General features: G+C 66.4%; 1 protein-coding gene across 14 annotated transcripts in view; it reads right to left on the bottom strand.

The window, feature by feature from the left end:
• Nucleotides 1-5,179: 5,179 nt before the first annotated feature.
• SH3TC1 (SH3 domain and tetratricopeptide repeats 1) overlaps nt 5,180-12,867 on the bottom strand; it is a 47,514-nt gene continuing 39,826 nt past the window's right edge. For 7 of the 14 annotated variants that reach the window (XM_058723184.1, XM_058723182.1, XM_058723192.1 and 4 more), the window contains 5 exons: nt 11,277-11,399; nt 10,463-10,613; nt 9,481-9,677; nt 6,879-7,105; nt 5,180-6,408 (listed from right to left, as the gene is read on the bottom strand). In XM_058723184.1, the coding sequence (XP_058579167.1) occupies nt 6,378-6,408; nt 6,879-7,105; nt 9,481-9,677; nt 10,463-10,613; nt 11,277-11,399 (729 nt within the window). In that variant the 3' untranslated portion in view covers nt 5,180-6,377. Of the gene's footprint in view, nt 6,409-6,505; nt 6,719-6,761; nt 7,106-9,480; nt 9,678-10,462; nt 10,614-11,276; nt 11,400-12,867 lie in introns of all 14 variants that reach the window. The other 7 variants (XM_058723181.1, XM_058723194.1, XM_058723188.1 and 4 more) reach the window with 6 other exon arrangements.

Raw genomic sequence — 12,867 nt, 5'->3', positions numbered from 1 at the left:
CTCGGGGCTCCCGGCCCGCGGTAAGCAGCCGAGCCCCGAGCGTGCGGCCACGCTTTCCAAGCCTCTGCCTGCGTCCTGCACGCTCATGTGCACCGGCCAGAGCCGCTCAGGGGGGAGGAGACGCCGTCTCTGCAGGGAAGACGGTACCCGACCTCCTATCACATCTGCCGACACAAAGGGTGCTTCGGCACGAACCTGGACGTCTCCCGGGGCGCCTGCGTGAGGCTGGCCGGGGACTGTGTGTGCACGTCTGCTGTGGCATTTGCCCCTTTATTTAAAACAACCCACCCTGTGTGTGTGTGTGTGTGTGTGTGTGTGTGGTTACATTGTATACACGTGCATATATATGCTGCACGTATCACATATAGTAAACATACACACACACACACACACACACACACACACACACAGAGTTACCCCCGCTCCAGACGCATGCAGGTGTCTTCTCCAAGTCTGTGTCTTGTCTTAACACCATGTCCGTGATGTCTTTTCATGCAGGATGACTTATCACTTCTTAAAAATGTTTATTTAGGGTCACCTGCGTGGCTCAGTCGGTTGTTAAGCACCTGACTTCGGCTCAGGTCACGCTCTCGCGGTCCGTGGGTTCGAGCCCCGCGTCGGGCTCTGTGCTGACAGCTCAGAGCCTGGAGCCCGCTTCGGATTCTGTGTCTCCCTCTCTCTCTGTCTCTCTCTCTCTCTCTCTTAAAAAATAAATAAAACCATTAAATTTTTTTTTAAGTTTACTTATTTTTGAAAGAGAGAGTAGAAATGGGGGAGGAGCAGAGAGCCCACTGTGGGGCTCAAACTCACGAACAATGAGATCACAACCTGAGCCGAAGTCACGAGCTGGACGCTTAACCGACTGAGACCCCCGGGTGGTCCCCAGTCGTTTATTTTCCTTGGTTTGATGGTTTTCTGTGACCTTCAGGACCAGGTGGACTAGAAGTGGGGGGGCACCACCCGGCCCCCCTTGGGCCCACACGGAACCCGTTCAGGCTCCACGGAGGGGAGAAAGCCCTTGTGAGCTGGGGCGGGTCTCACTTGCTGAGGGTGTTTATCCCCGGGGGGGCTGGGAGGACGCGGAATGCCTTCCTGCATCCGCCGAGTGGCTCCGGGGTCCTCTGTGGGTCTGCCCCATGGTGTTGGCAGACATTGGGGTGCAGCCAGATGAGCGGCTGAGTCCAGAGTGCTCTGGCTCCCCCAGAAGGTCCCTTCCTGCACAGGGAGGACCGTCCCCCAGGGCCAGGCAGAAGTGGGAGGCGACCCTGCCCAGGCAGGACCGTCTGGGCCATGTCCTGGAAAGCAGATGTCCCTTTGGTCAGGGCCCCCCCAACCTTGCACTGGGCTCCAGGATCCAGGCCGAGGCAGGAGCGGATGTCTGTCGTGCTGGACCGAGAATTCCTGGGGGCATCAGCCGTGACCGGACCCTGCAGGATCCTCCCTGCTGGCCCGCGGGCCTTGAGCCTGGGTAAGGACGGGCTCAGGGCCGGATGTGCACAGGAGCTGCCCCCATGGGGCGGGGTGGTGCAGAATGTGAGGAGAGGGGCCTGCTCTGGGCCTGTCCCCCACCCCCCGCCCCCGCGCCCTGTCCTGCCCCAGGGGTGGGGCCTGTTCTGGAACCTGAGACAGCTTCAGCTCCCTCCCTTGCCCTTCTCTGAAAACCCCGCCCAGCCCTCCTCTAGCCTCGCCACTTCCCCAAATTGATGGGTCTCCAGAGAGGTTCCCCCGCCCTGCAGACAGGCGCACCAGAGCCGTCACAGACACGGAGCCCACCCTGCGTGTTCTGGGGGGGCGCCCCTGTTTCCCGGAGACACCCCGGCCCCGTGTTCCCTCTTCCCCGGGACGCCATGTAAACCCAGCCCAAAGCCACAGAGGTTGTGAAATGCTTTCGGTTCTGGCTGGAGGTGAGGGCCGGCCTGGGGAGCACAGGCGAGGGTGGACGAGGGCCGTGCTCGCAGCTGGAAACGGCTGCCCCGGGGCGACGGCAAGGCCCTGCACCGCCCCTCGTGTCCAGGGGCGCAGGCCCACCCGGAAGATCCCCCTCTGCTCAGGGGGACCCAGACTGTCTGGGGCCCGCAGCCGTGCGGAGGGTGGCTGAGAGCCTGGGGTCCCGATGCCCGGCCCTCCCCGTCTCTCCTTCCTTAACTGCAGGTGCGGGAGCCAGGCCCAGGCCTCACACGTGGACGAGTGGAGCCCGGAGAGCACGGACAGGTGGGCGCACAGGTGCACAGGCAAGGACAGCGCTGGGGAGGACAGCCAGTGGCGAGGCGGAACGCGGCCCCTGCAAGGTGGGGTCAGGCTGCAGGGCCGCCTGGCCTTTGGCCTTGGTGTGTGTTATCCGAGCCTCGTAGCAAATGATCACGAACTTATCGGCTGAAAACTACACGCATTTGCTGCTTCACACTTTCTGGGGGTCAGGAGTTGGGCCCGGCTCTCTGCTCAGGGTCTCAGCCGGCTGCCGTCAAGGTGTCCGCGGGGGCTGTGATTTGAGCTGAGGATCGGGGACCCCTCCCAAACCACATGGTTGTTGGCAGAACTCAGTTCCTTGTGGTTGCAGGACTGAGGTCCCCATGCTCGAGGGCAGCCGCAGGGGACCCCGGAGCTCCTTGCCATGTGGCCCCTCTACGGGAAGTTCACACCGTGGCTGTTTGCTTTCTCAAGGCCACAAGGAGAGCAGCTTAGATCTCTCCTTGCAGGGAAGGCTGGACCCTCTGTTAGAGGGATCGCCTGGTTAGGTCAGGCCCACCAGGATACTCTCCTGTTTGAGTAACCCCGTCCACTGATGAGACATAATTACATCCACAAACCCACTTCACCTTTTCCATGGAACATAACCGACTTCTAGGAGTGAAACCCCATGGGTACAGCTCACTCAGGGAAGGGGGTTCTCCAGGGCCGTTTTGGAATTCTGCCTTCCGTCTGGGGGAAAGCACACCCTGTCCTCTTTCACCTTGTCACGTCGGCCGTGGTGACCCCAATAAGCCCCCGTTTGTTACGGCACCAGTGTTTCGAAAGCCGCCGTCAACCCTCCTAACACCTTGGCACGGAACTTCTCTCGTCCTTCGCATACAGGAAGCCGAGGCTCGCGGAGGGCAAGGCCCATTGGCACACGTGACTTTGCCGGGCGTCCCGGGTCACACAGGGGAGGACAGAAGCAAAGCCTGGGCTCGCACAGACCCCCCGCCCCGCGGCCGGCAGACAGGTTCCCCGAGCCGTGCAGCTGGTGGCCGACAGACCCCCTCCCAGGCCAGGTGCACGCGGCCCAGGAAGCTCGGGCTGACCCCCCCCCTCCCCCCCCAAACGCAGCTGCGACCACGGGCCACGCAGACCTTCTTGTCCCCAGCAGAGTGTCAGGGCCGCAGAGACACCTCTCCTTGGCGAGGGAGGGCCCTCTGCAGCCGGGGGTCCAGGTCTCCCTGAGGGGGGGCCCTCCCGTCGCCAGAGACCCGGCCTGGGAGAGCACCCAGCCTCACACCAGGCACGACCACCGCCCGCAGCTCTCGCCCGCTCCCTGTTCGCAGGTGATGGGGCTGCGTCACCTCCACAGTGACGATGAGGATGATGGATGCTGTGTGTCCTTGGGACGGTCGCTATCCCTCTCTCAGCTTCAGTTTCCCTATCCAAAGCCAGGACCCACCTACGCTTGGGTCAACATTTGTCCCTCGTAAGAAGCCGGTGCCGAGAAAGAGGTGGTCTCCACGGAGGCAGAGACGGCCAAGCCGGGGTGGGGATGTCCGGGACCCTGAAGTTAGGAAGTAGGGCTGTGTGACCCTGGGGGGGTTGCCTTCCCTCTCTGTTAGGGGAGGTGGATGGGCATCTCCCGGGACCCCTGGCAAGGAGTGGTTTTATCCCTGGCCCGGGGGCTCCTCCTGGAAGAGGGGCCGTTTGTGCCCCCTCGTCATCCCCACGTGGCTCAGCCCTGAGCACGGCCTGCAGCAGCTGGTGATCCCGCACGCGGGTCCCTGAACGGACCCGGTGGAGACGCCTCCTTCTACGGCTGGGGCAGCGGGGCTCCTGGGCCGTGTGCCCGGTCGGCGCACGGGTGCCAGGCACGTGCCCGTCTCACACGCGCTCTGCTCCAAGAGGGGCTCCGGGGTTACCGCCTGGGGCCCTGGTCTCTGAAGGGCCCCCCCGCTGCCCGCCCCCACCTGGCCCTGGCCGAAAACGAGGGACTGGCCGCCCAGCTCTGCGCCTGGCACGTGCTCTCTCTTCTTCCTCAGGACCTTGCGGTAGGTTTGGTTTTGGTGACAGATGAAGAAGAGACTGAGGGTCTGAGAGGCTAAGAGACGCGACCAGTGACTCAGCCTTTGGTTCAGAGTCCCGGAGCCTGTGGTTGTTGGACCGCATCCCGCGGTGCGACGTCAGAAGGAAGCAGGCAACTCTTAGCCCGGGGTCCGGCACCGAGCCCTCGGCTCCGTGAGTCCTCCCTCGACCCCCGTACGGGGGCCATCGGTCTCGTTTTACTTCCGACCAAAACTGGGGCTCCAGTGAACTCACCCCAAATCCCCAGCCTCTGAGTGGGGGGCTGCGGGTGGAACCCAGGAGTTGAACGACAGAAGGTGCCCTCGGGGCCACCAGGCCCGCTGCCCCAGGGCAACGGGGGGAGGGGGGTCCCAGCGGACAGGGGTGGGGCGCTGGGAACCCCGGGCGGGAGGGGTGAGGGCCACAGCTGGAGGTCAGGGAAGGCGCGGGTTCTGAGGCAGGTGATGGCCCCCGAGCGACCTGCCCAACAGTCCGACCCGACACGGGGAGGCTGCAGGCCCAGCGCGGGTCGTCGGGTCGTCCTGTTTTCAATTACAGCGCGGCCTCCTCCCATGTTCCCCTCCCAGCGACCGCGAGAAGCCAGTTTGGGGTCAAGGTTAGAAGCTATCCCGGCTTCTGCGCCAGCTTCTGGAAGGCTCTCTGCTGCCCCCTGGTGGGAGAGGCCGGGGCGGGGCCTGCAGGCCGCCTCTGAGCCAGGCCAGGAGCGGGGGCTCCCCCAGACCCCAGCAGCAGAGGCAGGAAGGATGACGGAGGGCCCCTGCCGGCCTCAGTTTCCCCTTCTGCTAAAGGAGGGTCGGGGAGGAGGGGGAGCGAGAAGTGACACGGGCGGCGTCTGCGGGGAGACGAAAATGTATCCGAACCAGGCACAGGCGGGTGGCTGAGCCACATCTACCGGCACAAAACGCCTCTGAGTCGGTCACTTTAAACGGTTCATTTTATCTTACGTGAACGTCACCTTGTTTGACAAAATAAATTAAAGAAAAAGAGATCGGAACAGTGCCGTGCGGGTGAGAACCACTTGGGACGCCCACGGCCTCTCTGAGCCTCAGTTTCCCTGACTGTAAATGGAGGGTTCCTGGCACGTGGGGGCCCAGATGAGCCCCTAGATGCACTCACAGCAGCACATTCCGCACAGGGCTGGAGGCCCCCCCCCCCCCCCAGCCTGGCTGGCTGGCGGGAGCAGGTGGGACCGGCCGGGCCGGGCCAGAGGACTCTCAGGTGAGGGAGCGTGTGGGCCGCGTTCCCCTCGCTCGCCTTCGGGACGCAGGAAGGGGCGGAGGTGCAATGACGTGCTAGCACCTTCTTCCAGGACGCGCCCCTGGGTCCTGATGCTGACACATCCCCCCCCCACCCCGAGGCAGGCGGGCAGGTGGTACAGTGGTTACAGCTCTGCCCCACCTACCTGCTGTGTGACAGCGGGCAGGGCACCTACCCTCTCTGTGCCTCCGCCGGAAATGGGGACAATACCAGACCCAACGGTGCAGGCCCGGTGAGGTTGGCGTGAGGGTTAAAGGCAGAGCACAGAGCCTGACACACAGTGAGGGCACGAGGAAGGGGGAAGATGCCCAGGGGATCCCACCACCGCCTTCCGCTCTGACAGGCCAGGAAATGGGTGCGAGGGGCGTGATTTGCCTGAGGCCACACCGCATGGGGCCGGCAGGGGGACCTGGCCCGGGGTCGGTCCGACTCAGTCCTTCCAGCTCACAGCAGCAGGGCGGGCCCCCGGGGACGGGGCTTGGTCCCTGGACGCTCCCCAGGCGGTAGGCCAGGGGAGGGGGCCTTGCGGGCTTTGGCAGGCTGCCGCAAAATTGTTTATTGCTATCAGACCCCTACTGTCCTGCCTCTGTTTCCCAGAAAATGAGCCTCCCAGAGACACTAGGAGAGGCGAGGACAGGGGTCCTCAGGGCGAGGGGCCGGGGGCCAGCCAGGGCGGACAGGGGACCTCAGGATGAGGGGCCAGGGGCCAGCCAGGGTGGACAGGGGTCCTCAGGACGAGGGGCCGGGGGCCAGCCGGGCAGACAGGGGACCTCAGGGCGAGGGGCCGGGGGCCAGCCAGGGCGGACAGGGGACCTCAGGGCGAGGGGCCGGGGGCCAGCCAGGGCAGACAGGGGACCTCAGGGCGAGGGGCCGGGGACCAGCCAGGGCAGACAGGGGACCTCAGGACGAGGGGCCAGGGGCCAGCCAGGATGGACAGTGGACCTCAGGACGAGGGGCCGGGGGCCAGCCGGGGCAGACAGGGGACCTCAGGACGAGGGGCCGGGGACCAGCCAGGCAGACAGGGGACCTCAGGGCGAGGGGCCGGGGGCCAGCCAGGGCGGACAGGGGACCTCAGGGCGAGGGGCCGGGGGCCAGCCAGGGCGGACAGGGGACCTCAGGACGAGGGGCCGGGGGCCAGCCGGGCAGACAGGGGACCTCAGGGCGAGGGGCCGGGGGCCAGCCAGGGCGGACAGGGGACCTCAGGACGCGGGGCCAGGGGCCAGCCAGGATGGACAGTGGACCTCAGGACGAGGGGCCGGGGGCCAGCCGGGGCAGACAGGGGACCTCAGGGCGAGGGGCCGGGGGCCAGCCGGGCAGACAGGCATCCTCAGGGCGAGGGGCCGGGGGCCAGCCAGGGCGCCCGCCCCCAGCACCGCCCCGGGGCCAGGTTGACTCTGCGGATGTTGAGCTCGGTGGCGAAGGTCCTGGCCTTCTGGTAGAAGAAAAGGGACTTCTCGCGGTCCAGGAGGAAGTTGTGGTAGATGGTGGCCAGGCGCGTGTAGATCTTCATCTGGGCCTTCTTGTTGCCGAGGTCCACGGCCGCTGCCAAGGCCAGCTGGTAGTACCCCGCCGCGTCGAAGGGGTCCTGAAGGAGGCCCCACATTAACACGCCCCCTGGCTGCAGGCAGGGGCTGGCCGGCCTGTGTCCCCAGAGGCTGCTCCGTGCCCGGCCCCCCATCACCTCCACCCAGTCCCTCCCGACGGACCACTCTAACTGGGACAAGCCCCAGTTCAGCAGCCCTGGCTCCTCCCTGCCCCCACACAGAGAGAGGAGACAAGGAAATAAAAGCAGGTACGCAGAGCAGTTCAACAAACACTCCCGAGCCCCCACCAGGCACTGGACCCCGTGCAGGGCGGGAGCCACGGCCGACTCTGGGGCCATGTTGACCACAGGGGTGACCGGCAGCCGGTGGCAGCCCCGGGTGGCACCTGAGTCAGCCTGAGGTGGACTTGGAGGGCTGCCTGGAGGAGGGGACAGCTTGACTAAGGAGCTAGAGAAAGTGGGTGGTTGGGAGTTGGGTATCCGTGTGCATGTGTGTGCGTGTGTGTGCGTGTGGACGTGCACACCTGTGCCTGGGGCAGCCAGTGGGCGGCAAACAGGATTCACGCCCAAATCTGTCCCGTTCCAGCCTTGTTCTTTCGTCCCTGAGGCCCCGCGTACAGATGACCTCGATTCAGGGAGACCATTGGCAAAGATGCCCATGGCCCCCCAACCTCTAGAGCGGCACTTGCCCAGGCCTGTCCCGTAAAGGGGGCTCGGAGGAATCTCTTGCCCTCCTGGGCACGTGGCTGACGGTGTGAAGTCGGCCCGTGGCCCCTGATGGAACTTCCAAGCCGTCGTCACGGTGAGGACAGACGTGATGTCGACAGAGCGGCCATGGTGCGGCTGGGAAGCTGCCTGGTCCCAGCCTCTCGGGCTCAGGGACCTGGGCTTCTCAGCTGCAGCCCTGCCCTGTGACACCGTGGAGAGATAAGGTCCCCGTCCCCAGGGCCTGGGCGTCAGATCAGCTACCTCTGGGCCTGCAGCTGCCCCCGGCCTGGCCTCCTGACCCCCATCTTGGACACCTTTTTTGCCTCCCAGCCTGTTTCCCCCTCTCGTACACAGCTGCTTAGGAATCAGTCACATGGCACCCGGGGCAGGCCCCACCCTCGGATGGGCCAGGGGTCAAGGGCGTGTATTGCAGATGACACAGGGCTCTGGGTGTGAGAGCTCAGGTGAGGCTGGCCAGTCCTGCCCCCCCACCAGGCTCCGTGGCCCCGACACAGGGGAGGGCCCGGCCCGGAGCCCACCCTGGGACATAGACGTGTATGCAGGTCGCAGGGTCAGAGGCTCGTGGGTTCTAGGATCCCGGGCACTGGAGCCCCACGGAGCTCTGCTAATCCTACCCTGGTCAACTGACCGTGCCTGGCCCTCAGCCTCTGCCCTGCCTCCAGGGGGCTCCACTCTTCTAGAACAGTAAAGCGTTCGCAGGCAGAACCAACCACACGGAGCCTGGGTCACACGGAGCCTGGGTCACACAGACTGGAAGGTAGTGAGGCTACGTTGCAGTACCCCCCCCCCCCTCACCGGCCGACAGGCTCCCCAAGAACCACCCAGCGGACACGGGAGGCTGTAGTGACCACTTGTGACCACCAGGTGTCACCGGTGCACAGCCAAGGCTGCCCCGGGGAAGGGGGCTGGGGGCTACCAACTGGGTGGGGGTCTTCTGGCGCCACCCCAGCTCCGAGGGGCCATTCAGTGGGGAGGAGGAGGGAGAAGTCGGCCCCTGGGCTCGGGCACCCGCCCTTCAGCCGACACGGAGCAGGGACACCGCGCAGGGACGACGCTAGGCCCCGGTGGGGTGATGGGGGCCCCTGCCTGTGCAGGCGAGTGATGGAGAGACATCTCCGGGTTCTGGTCTGTGAGGTCCCAGCTCCAGCGCCTCCAGCCCCCACAGGGCAGGAACTGCCCGGAGTGGTGTCCCTGCTACAAACCCCCGGGGGACATGAGGGTTAAAGGGGACTCGGGATTCCAGGAAGGAGTCGCTCTGCCCACAGTGGTAGGCTTCCTGGAGGAGGTGCCGGGATCTGGGTAGCACCCTACAGCCTGGGTCTCTGGTGGGTCTCTAGTGACTCGTCCCCCTGCCCCCGGAACGTCCTGTCCCCCTCCTACTGCCTCGGCGGCTAACTCCTGCTTGACCGTCACGACTCGGCTTTGCCGTTACCGTGCCCGGGAGGCTCCCCCGACTACACGGCCGTGTCTGCTCTGACCCAGTGGCTTCCACGGTCCGTTCGCACGTCAGCCTCCCCCACGGGCTGGGGGAGCTCCGACGGCATCTGCTGACCTTGCCTGTGCCGCAGAGCCAGGCCCGGAGACGCCGGGGCCCCGGGGCCCGTGTGCGGTCCCCCTCCACGCGGGGGCAAGGGCTCCCGACGCGCCCGAGTCCCGCCTCCCCCCGCCCCCCCCCCGCCCGCGCCCACCTTCAGGTCGTAGAAGATGATGTCCCCGAGCACCAGGTACACTTTCGCGTAGTACAGCGTCTCCTCGGGGAACTGCAGGGGCGAGCTGCAGAGCGACAGGGCCTTGAGGTAGAAATGCTCCGCCAGCTCGCCGTGGCCCAGCCGGTGGTGCAGGGCGGCCAGCCGGTGGTAGGCCACTCTCTCGTTCAGCCGGTCCCCTAGGGTCGCAGGGGAGGGGGCACGCGTGAGGCTACGGCTGCGGGTGGCGGCGGGCACAGGCCAGCTCCGGCCCCCAAGCCGGCCGCTTCCTGTCCCGAGACTCACTCTTCCCATCTGCACAATGGGCCTGATGTTGCAGGCTCGCTGTCCACCTCAGGAAGGTGGACCTGCCCGCGGGGCCTGCTCTGTACCTGCCCGCGGCGCCCGGAAGGGGTGACAGGGAGCCCCAAAGTCAGGCAGTCGCAAACCCCAGGGCTCGGTCCACCCGCACACACGACGACGCTCACCCTTCCTGGTGTATGAGCTGCTGCACCCCCCCCACCACCACGCCCTCCGGATGTCTCCAGATCGTCCCCCTTCCAGGCGAGCACTGTGGGGTCTGCACACCCAGTCCTGTCTCGGAGGGGAAGACAGGTGGCTGGGAACAGCACAGTTAGGTGCCCGGCAGTGAGGGGATCTCGCCAGCCAGGTGACAGCGGGGCTGGCTGAGTGTGGCGAGGAACAAGGGTAAGGGACGGCAGGCAGACAGGCGCGTGCCGGGGCTGGTGACAAGCCGGGGTGTCCAGGCCGCGGGGCATGGCGGCCGGCCTTGGCGGTCAGCTGGCCAAGAGAGCCCAGCTGCCCCGTGAGCGTGACGTGTCCCCCGGGGCATCCCAGCCCGCCTGCACGGAGGAGGCGGCCTGCAGACAGAAGCGGCCCCGCACGCGGGCCGGGTTCCACGACCTCGGGCCTTCTGCGCCCGCCCTCCAGGTCTCCCCCGCCGGGGCCGGGGTACAGGGCTTACCCAGGGTGATGCTGAGCGCCAGGGCCATGTGGGCGAACTCCAGGCCCTCCCGGGGCGCGTCCAGCTCGGCCAGCAGTGCCACCAGCTTGTTGCACAGACGCAGCTCGGCCTCCTGGTTCCCTGTGGTGGAGGCCAAGGGCAGCGCCCGATCCTGCCCCACGGGCGGGTGGGTCAGGCCTCACCCGCGGCGGCCGGCCCGGGGCCGGCACCCGCTCAGAGCCCCGACCGCACGCTGGGGGCGTCCTCCCCATCATCCTGCTGTATCTCTGTTCGGCTCAGAGAGGTCCCGGCAGCCCCAGGGCACTGAGCCACCAGCAAGCTGGGATGTGGCCTGCAGCCCATCTGTCTCAGCAGCCTGGGACCAGCCCGTCCCCGGACGGTGAGAGCCTGACCAGGAGGGCCCAACCCCGCGCTCTAAAAACACACGTTTCTCTGTGCCCCAGGGCTGAGCCGCCGGCCGTGAGCTGGGCGGGCAGGCACACGCAGACCTGGGCCCCGATGCTGTGTGTCCCGTGATACACCCCTGTGCCCCTCTGAGCCTCAGTTTCCTCATCTGCGAAGTGGAACAGGACTGGCCTGCCCGAGGTTTGAGGCGCTGTAAGCCTAAAGCTGCCTCCGTCCCTCAAATGGCCTCTCCTTTCTCTGTCCCTCCCAGGTGAGGGTGGGGGACAAGATCATCCCAGGCGAAACCACCAAGCAAGTAAGCGGGTGCGTGGGGCAGTCCTCCCTCCTGGCGGGAGGCCTCCGCCGGCCCCCCCAAACTCCCATGGAAGGCGCCCCCACCCCTGAGGCCCACCCTCACCGCCCGGCTCACCCGGTAGAAGGACACGGCTTTCTCCCGCTCCCAGGTCCCGTTGAAGAAGATGTCCCCAGCCGCCTCAAACAGCTCCAGCCCCAGGTTGGGGTCCCCCGTGTACAGGGCTGCGTTCTGGGCCACCTGCGGGCGGGCAGAAGCTCTCGTGAGACCCACAGGGCTCCCCCAGACCCTCGAGGCAACCCCGAGGACCCCCAACACGTGCTCCGGGTGACTCTTTCCTCTCCCTCCAGAGGGACTGGCCTCGTTCAGTCCCTGTGCAGCTGGGGACATCATTTCCCACTATGTCCCATGGGGAGGCCCGTCCAGCTAGGGCGCCGGGGGTCCGCAAGTGCGGGCTGCTGAGGAGTTTGGGAGCCAGCTCAGAGGTGGCCTCCGGGTCCCGGCGGTCACACCCGGACCCCGGCACTCTCTCCGCTGGGGTCCCCTCCACTGTGTCCCTCCGTGGCCTTTAGCAACACCTGCCTGTCTCTCTGAGCAGACGACTAAGACCGCTGTTTCTCTGCTGCATCTGGGGCCCAGCGCGGTGCCTGGCCCATAATAGGTGCTCAACAAACACCAGCTGAGTGGACGAGAGTGGCCTAGCCCTGCCGGCCATCCAGAACCTTCCACAGTCCCATGAACCTTCGGCCTCTGCCCCCGTGAATCCCCTACTGCCGGGAAGCCCTCTTCCCAGTTGGGCACTGGCCCCACGCACCCTGCACCCCAAACCGACCGGAGCTCACCCTCCCGGCCCCTCTGTGCACAACCGCACCCCTGCCCGCAGCCCCGAGGCGCCTGCCCCCCCCACCCCCGTCAGCGGTGAGCCCCGGGACCGGGACCCTCGGCCCATGGCCCAGGGAAGTACACAGCAAGCACTCAAGAGTGAAAACACTCATTGGCCTCATGCGCCTCTCAATCTATTCCAGGCCATGTCGAGCTTGGAACACAACTGGAAATGGAGCGTCTGTGATAAGTGGGTTGTTTAAGGAGGCACGCCATCAGCCACGGAAGAAAATTCTTCTGTGTGCCAACGCGGTGGACGCGTCATTTGCACATTTATTGAGCGCTTGCTGTGTACCAGCACGGTGGTGGCTGTGGGGAGGGGCACATACCTCCGGCCCCTTAGGGGGGCTCGGATTGTTGTGGAAGATGCCGGGCAGTGGGGGTCCAGGGCTGGGGGTCCAGGGCTGGGGGTCCAGGGCTGGGGGTCCAGGGGTGGGGGTCCAGGGCTGGGAAATCAGGGATGGGGGTCCAGGGGTGGGGGTCCAGGGTGGGGGTCCCGGGCTCTAGGTTCAGGGGTGGGGGCCCAGGGCTGGGTGTTCAGGGGTGGGGGTACAGGGCTGGGGGTCCAGGGTGGGGGTCCCGGGCTCGAGGTTCAGGGGTGGGGGTCCCTGGCTGGGGGTCCAGGGGTGGTGGTCCATGGCTGGGGGTCCAGGGGTGGGGGTCCAGGGCTCGAGGTTCAGGGGTGGGGGCCCAGGGCTGGGGGTTCAGGGCTGGGGGCCCAGGGCTGGGGGTCCAGGGCTGGGGGCCCAGGGCTGGGGGTCCAGGGCTGGGGGCCCAGGGCTGGGGGTCCAGGGCTGGGGGCCCAGGCCTGGGGGCCCAGGGCTGG

This window comes from Neofelis nebulosa, chromosome 3, assembly GCF_028018385.1.
Source record: "Neofelis nebulosa isolate mNeoNeb1 chromosome 3, mNeoNeb1.pri, whole genome shotgun sequence".
Lineage (NCBI taxonomy): Eukaryota > Metazoa > Chordata > Mammalia > Carnivora > Felidae > Neofelis > Neofelis nebulosa.
This window is presented reverse-complemented; position numbering and strand designations above follow the sequence as displayed.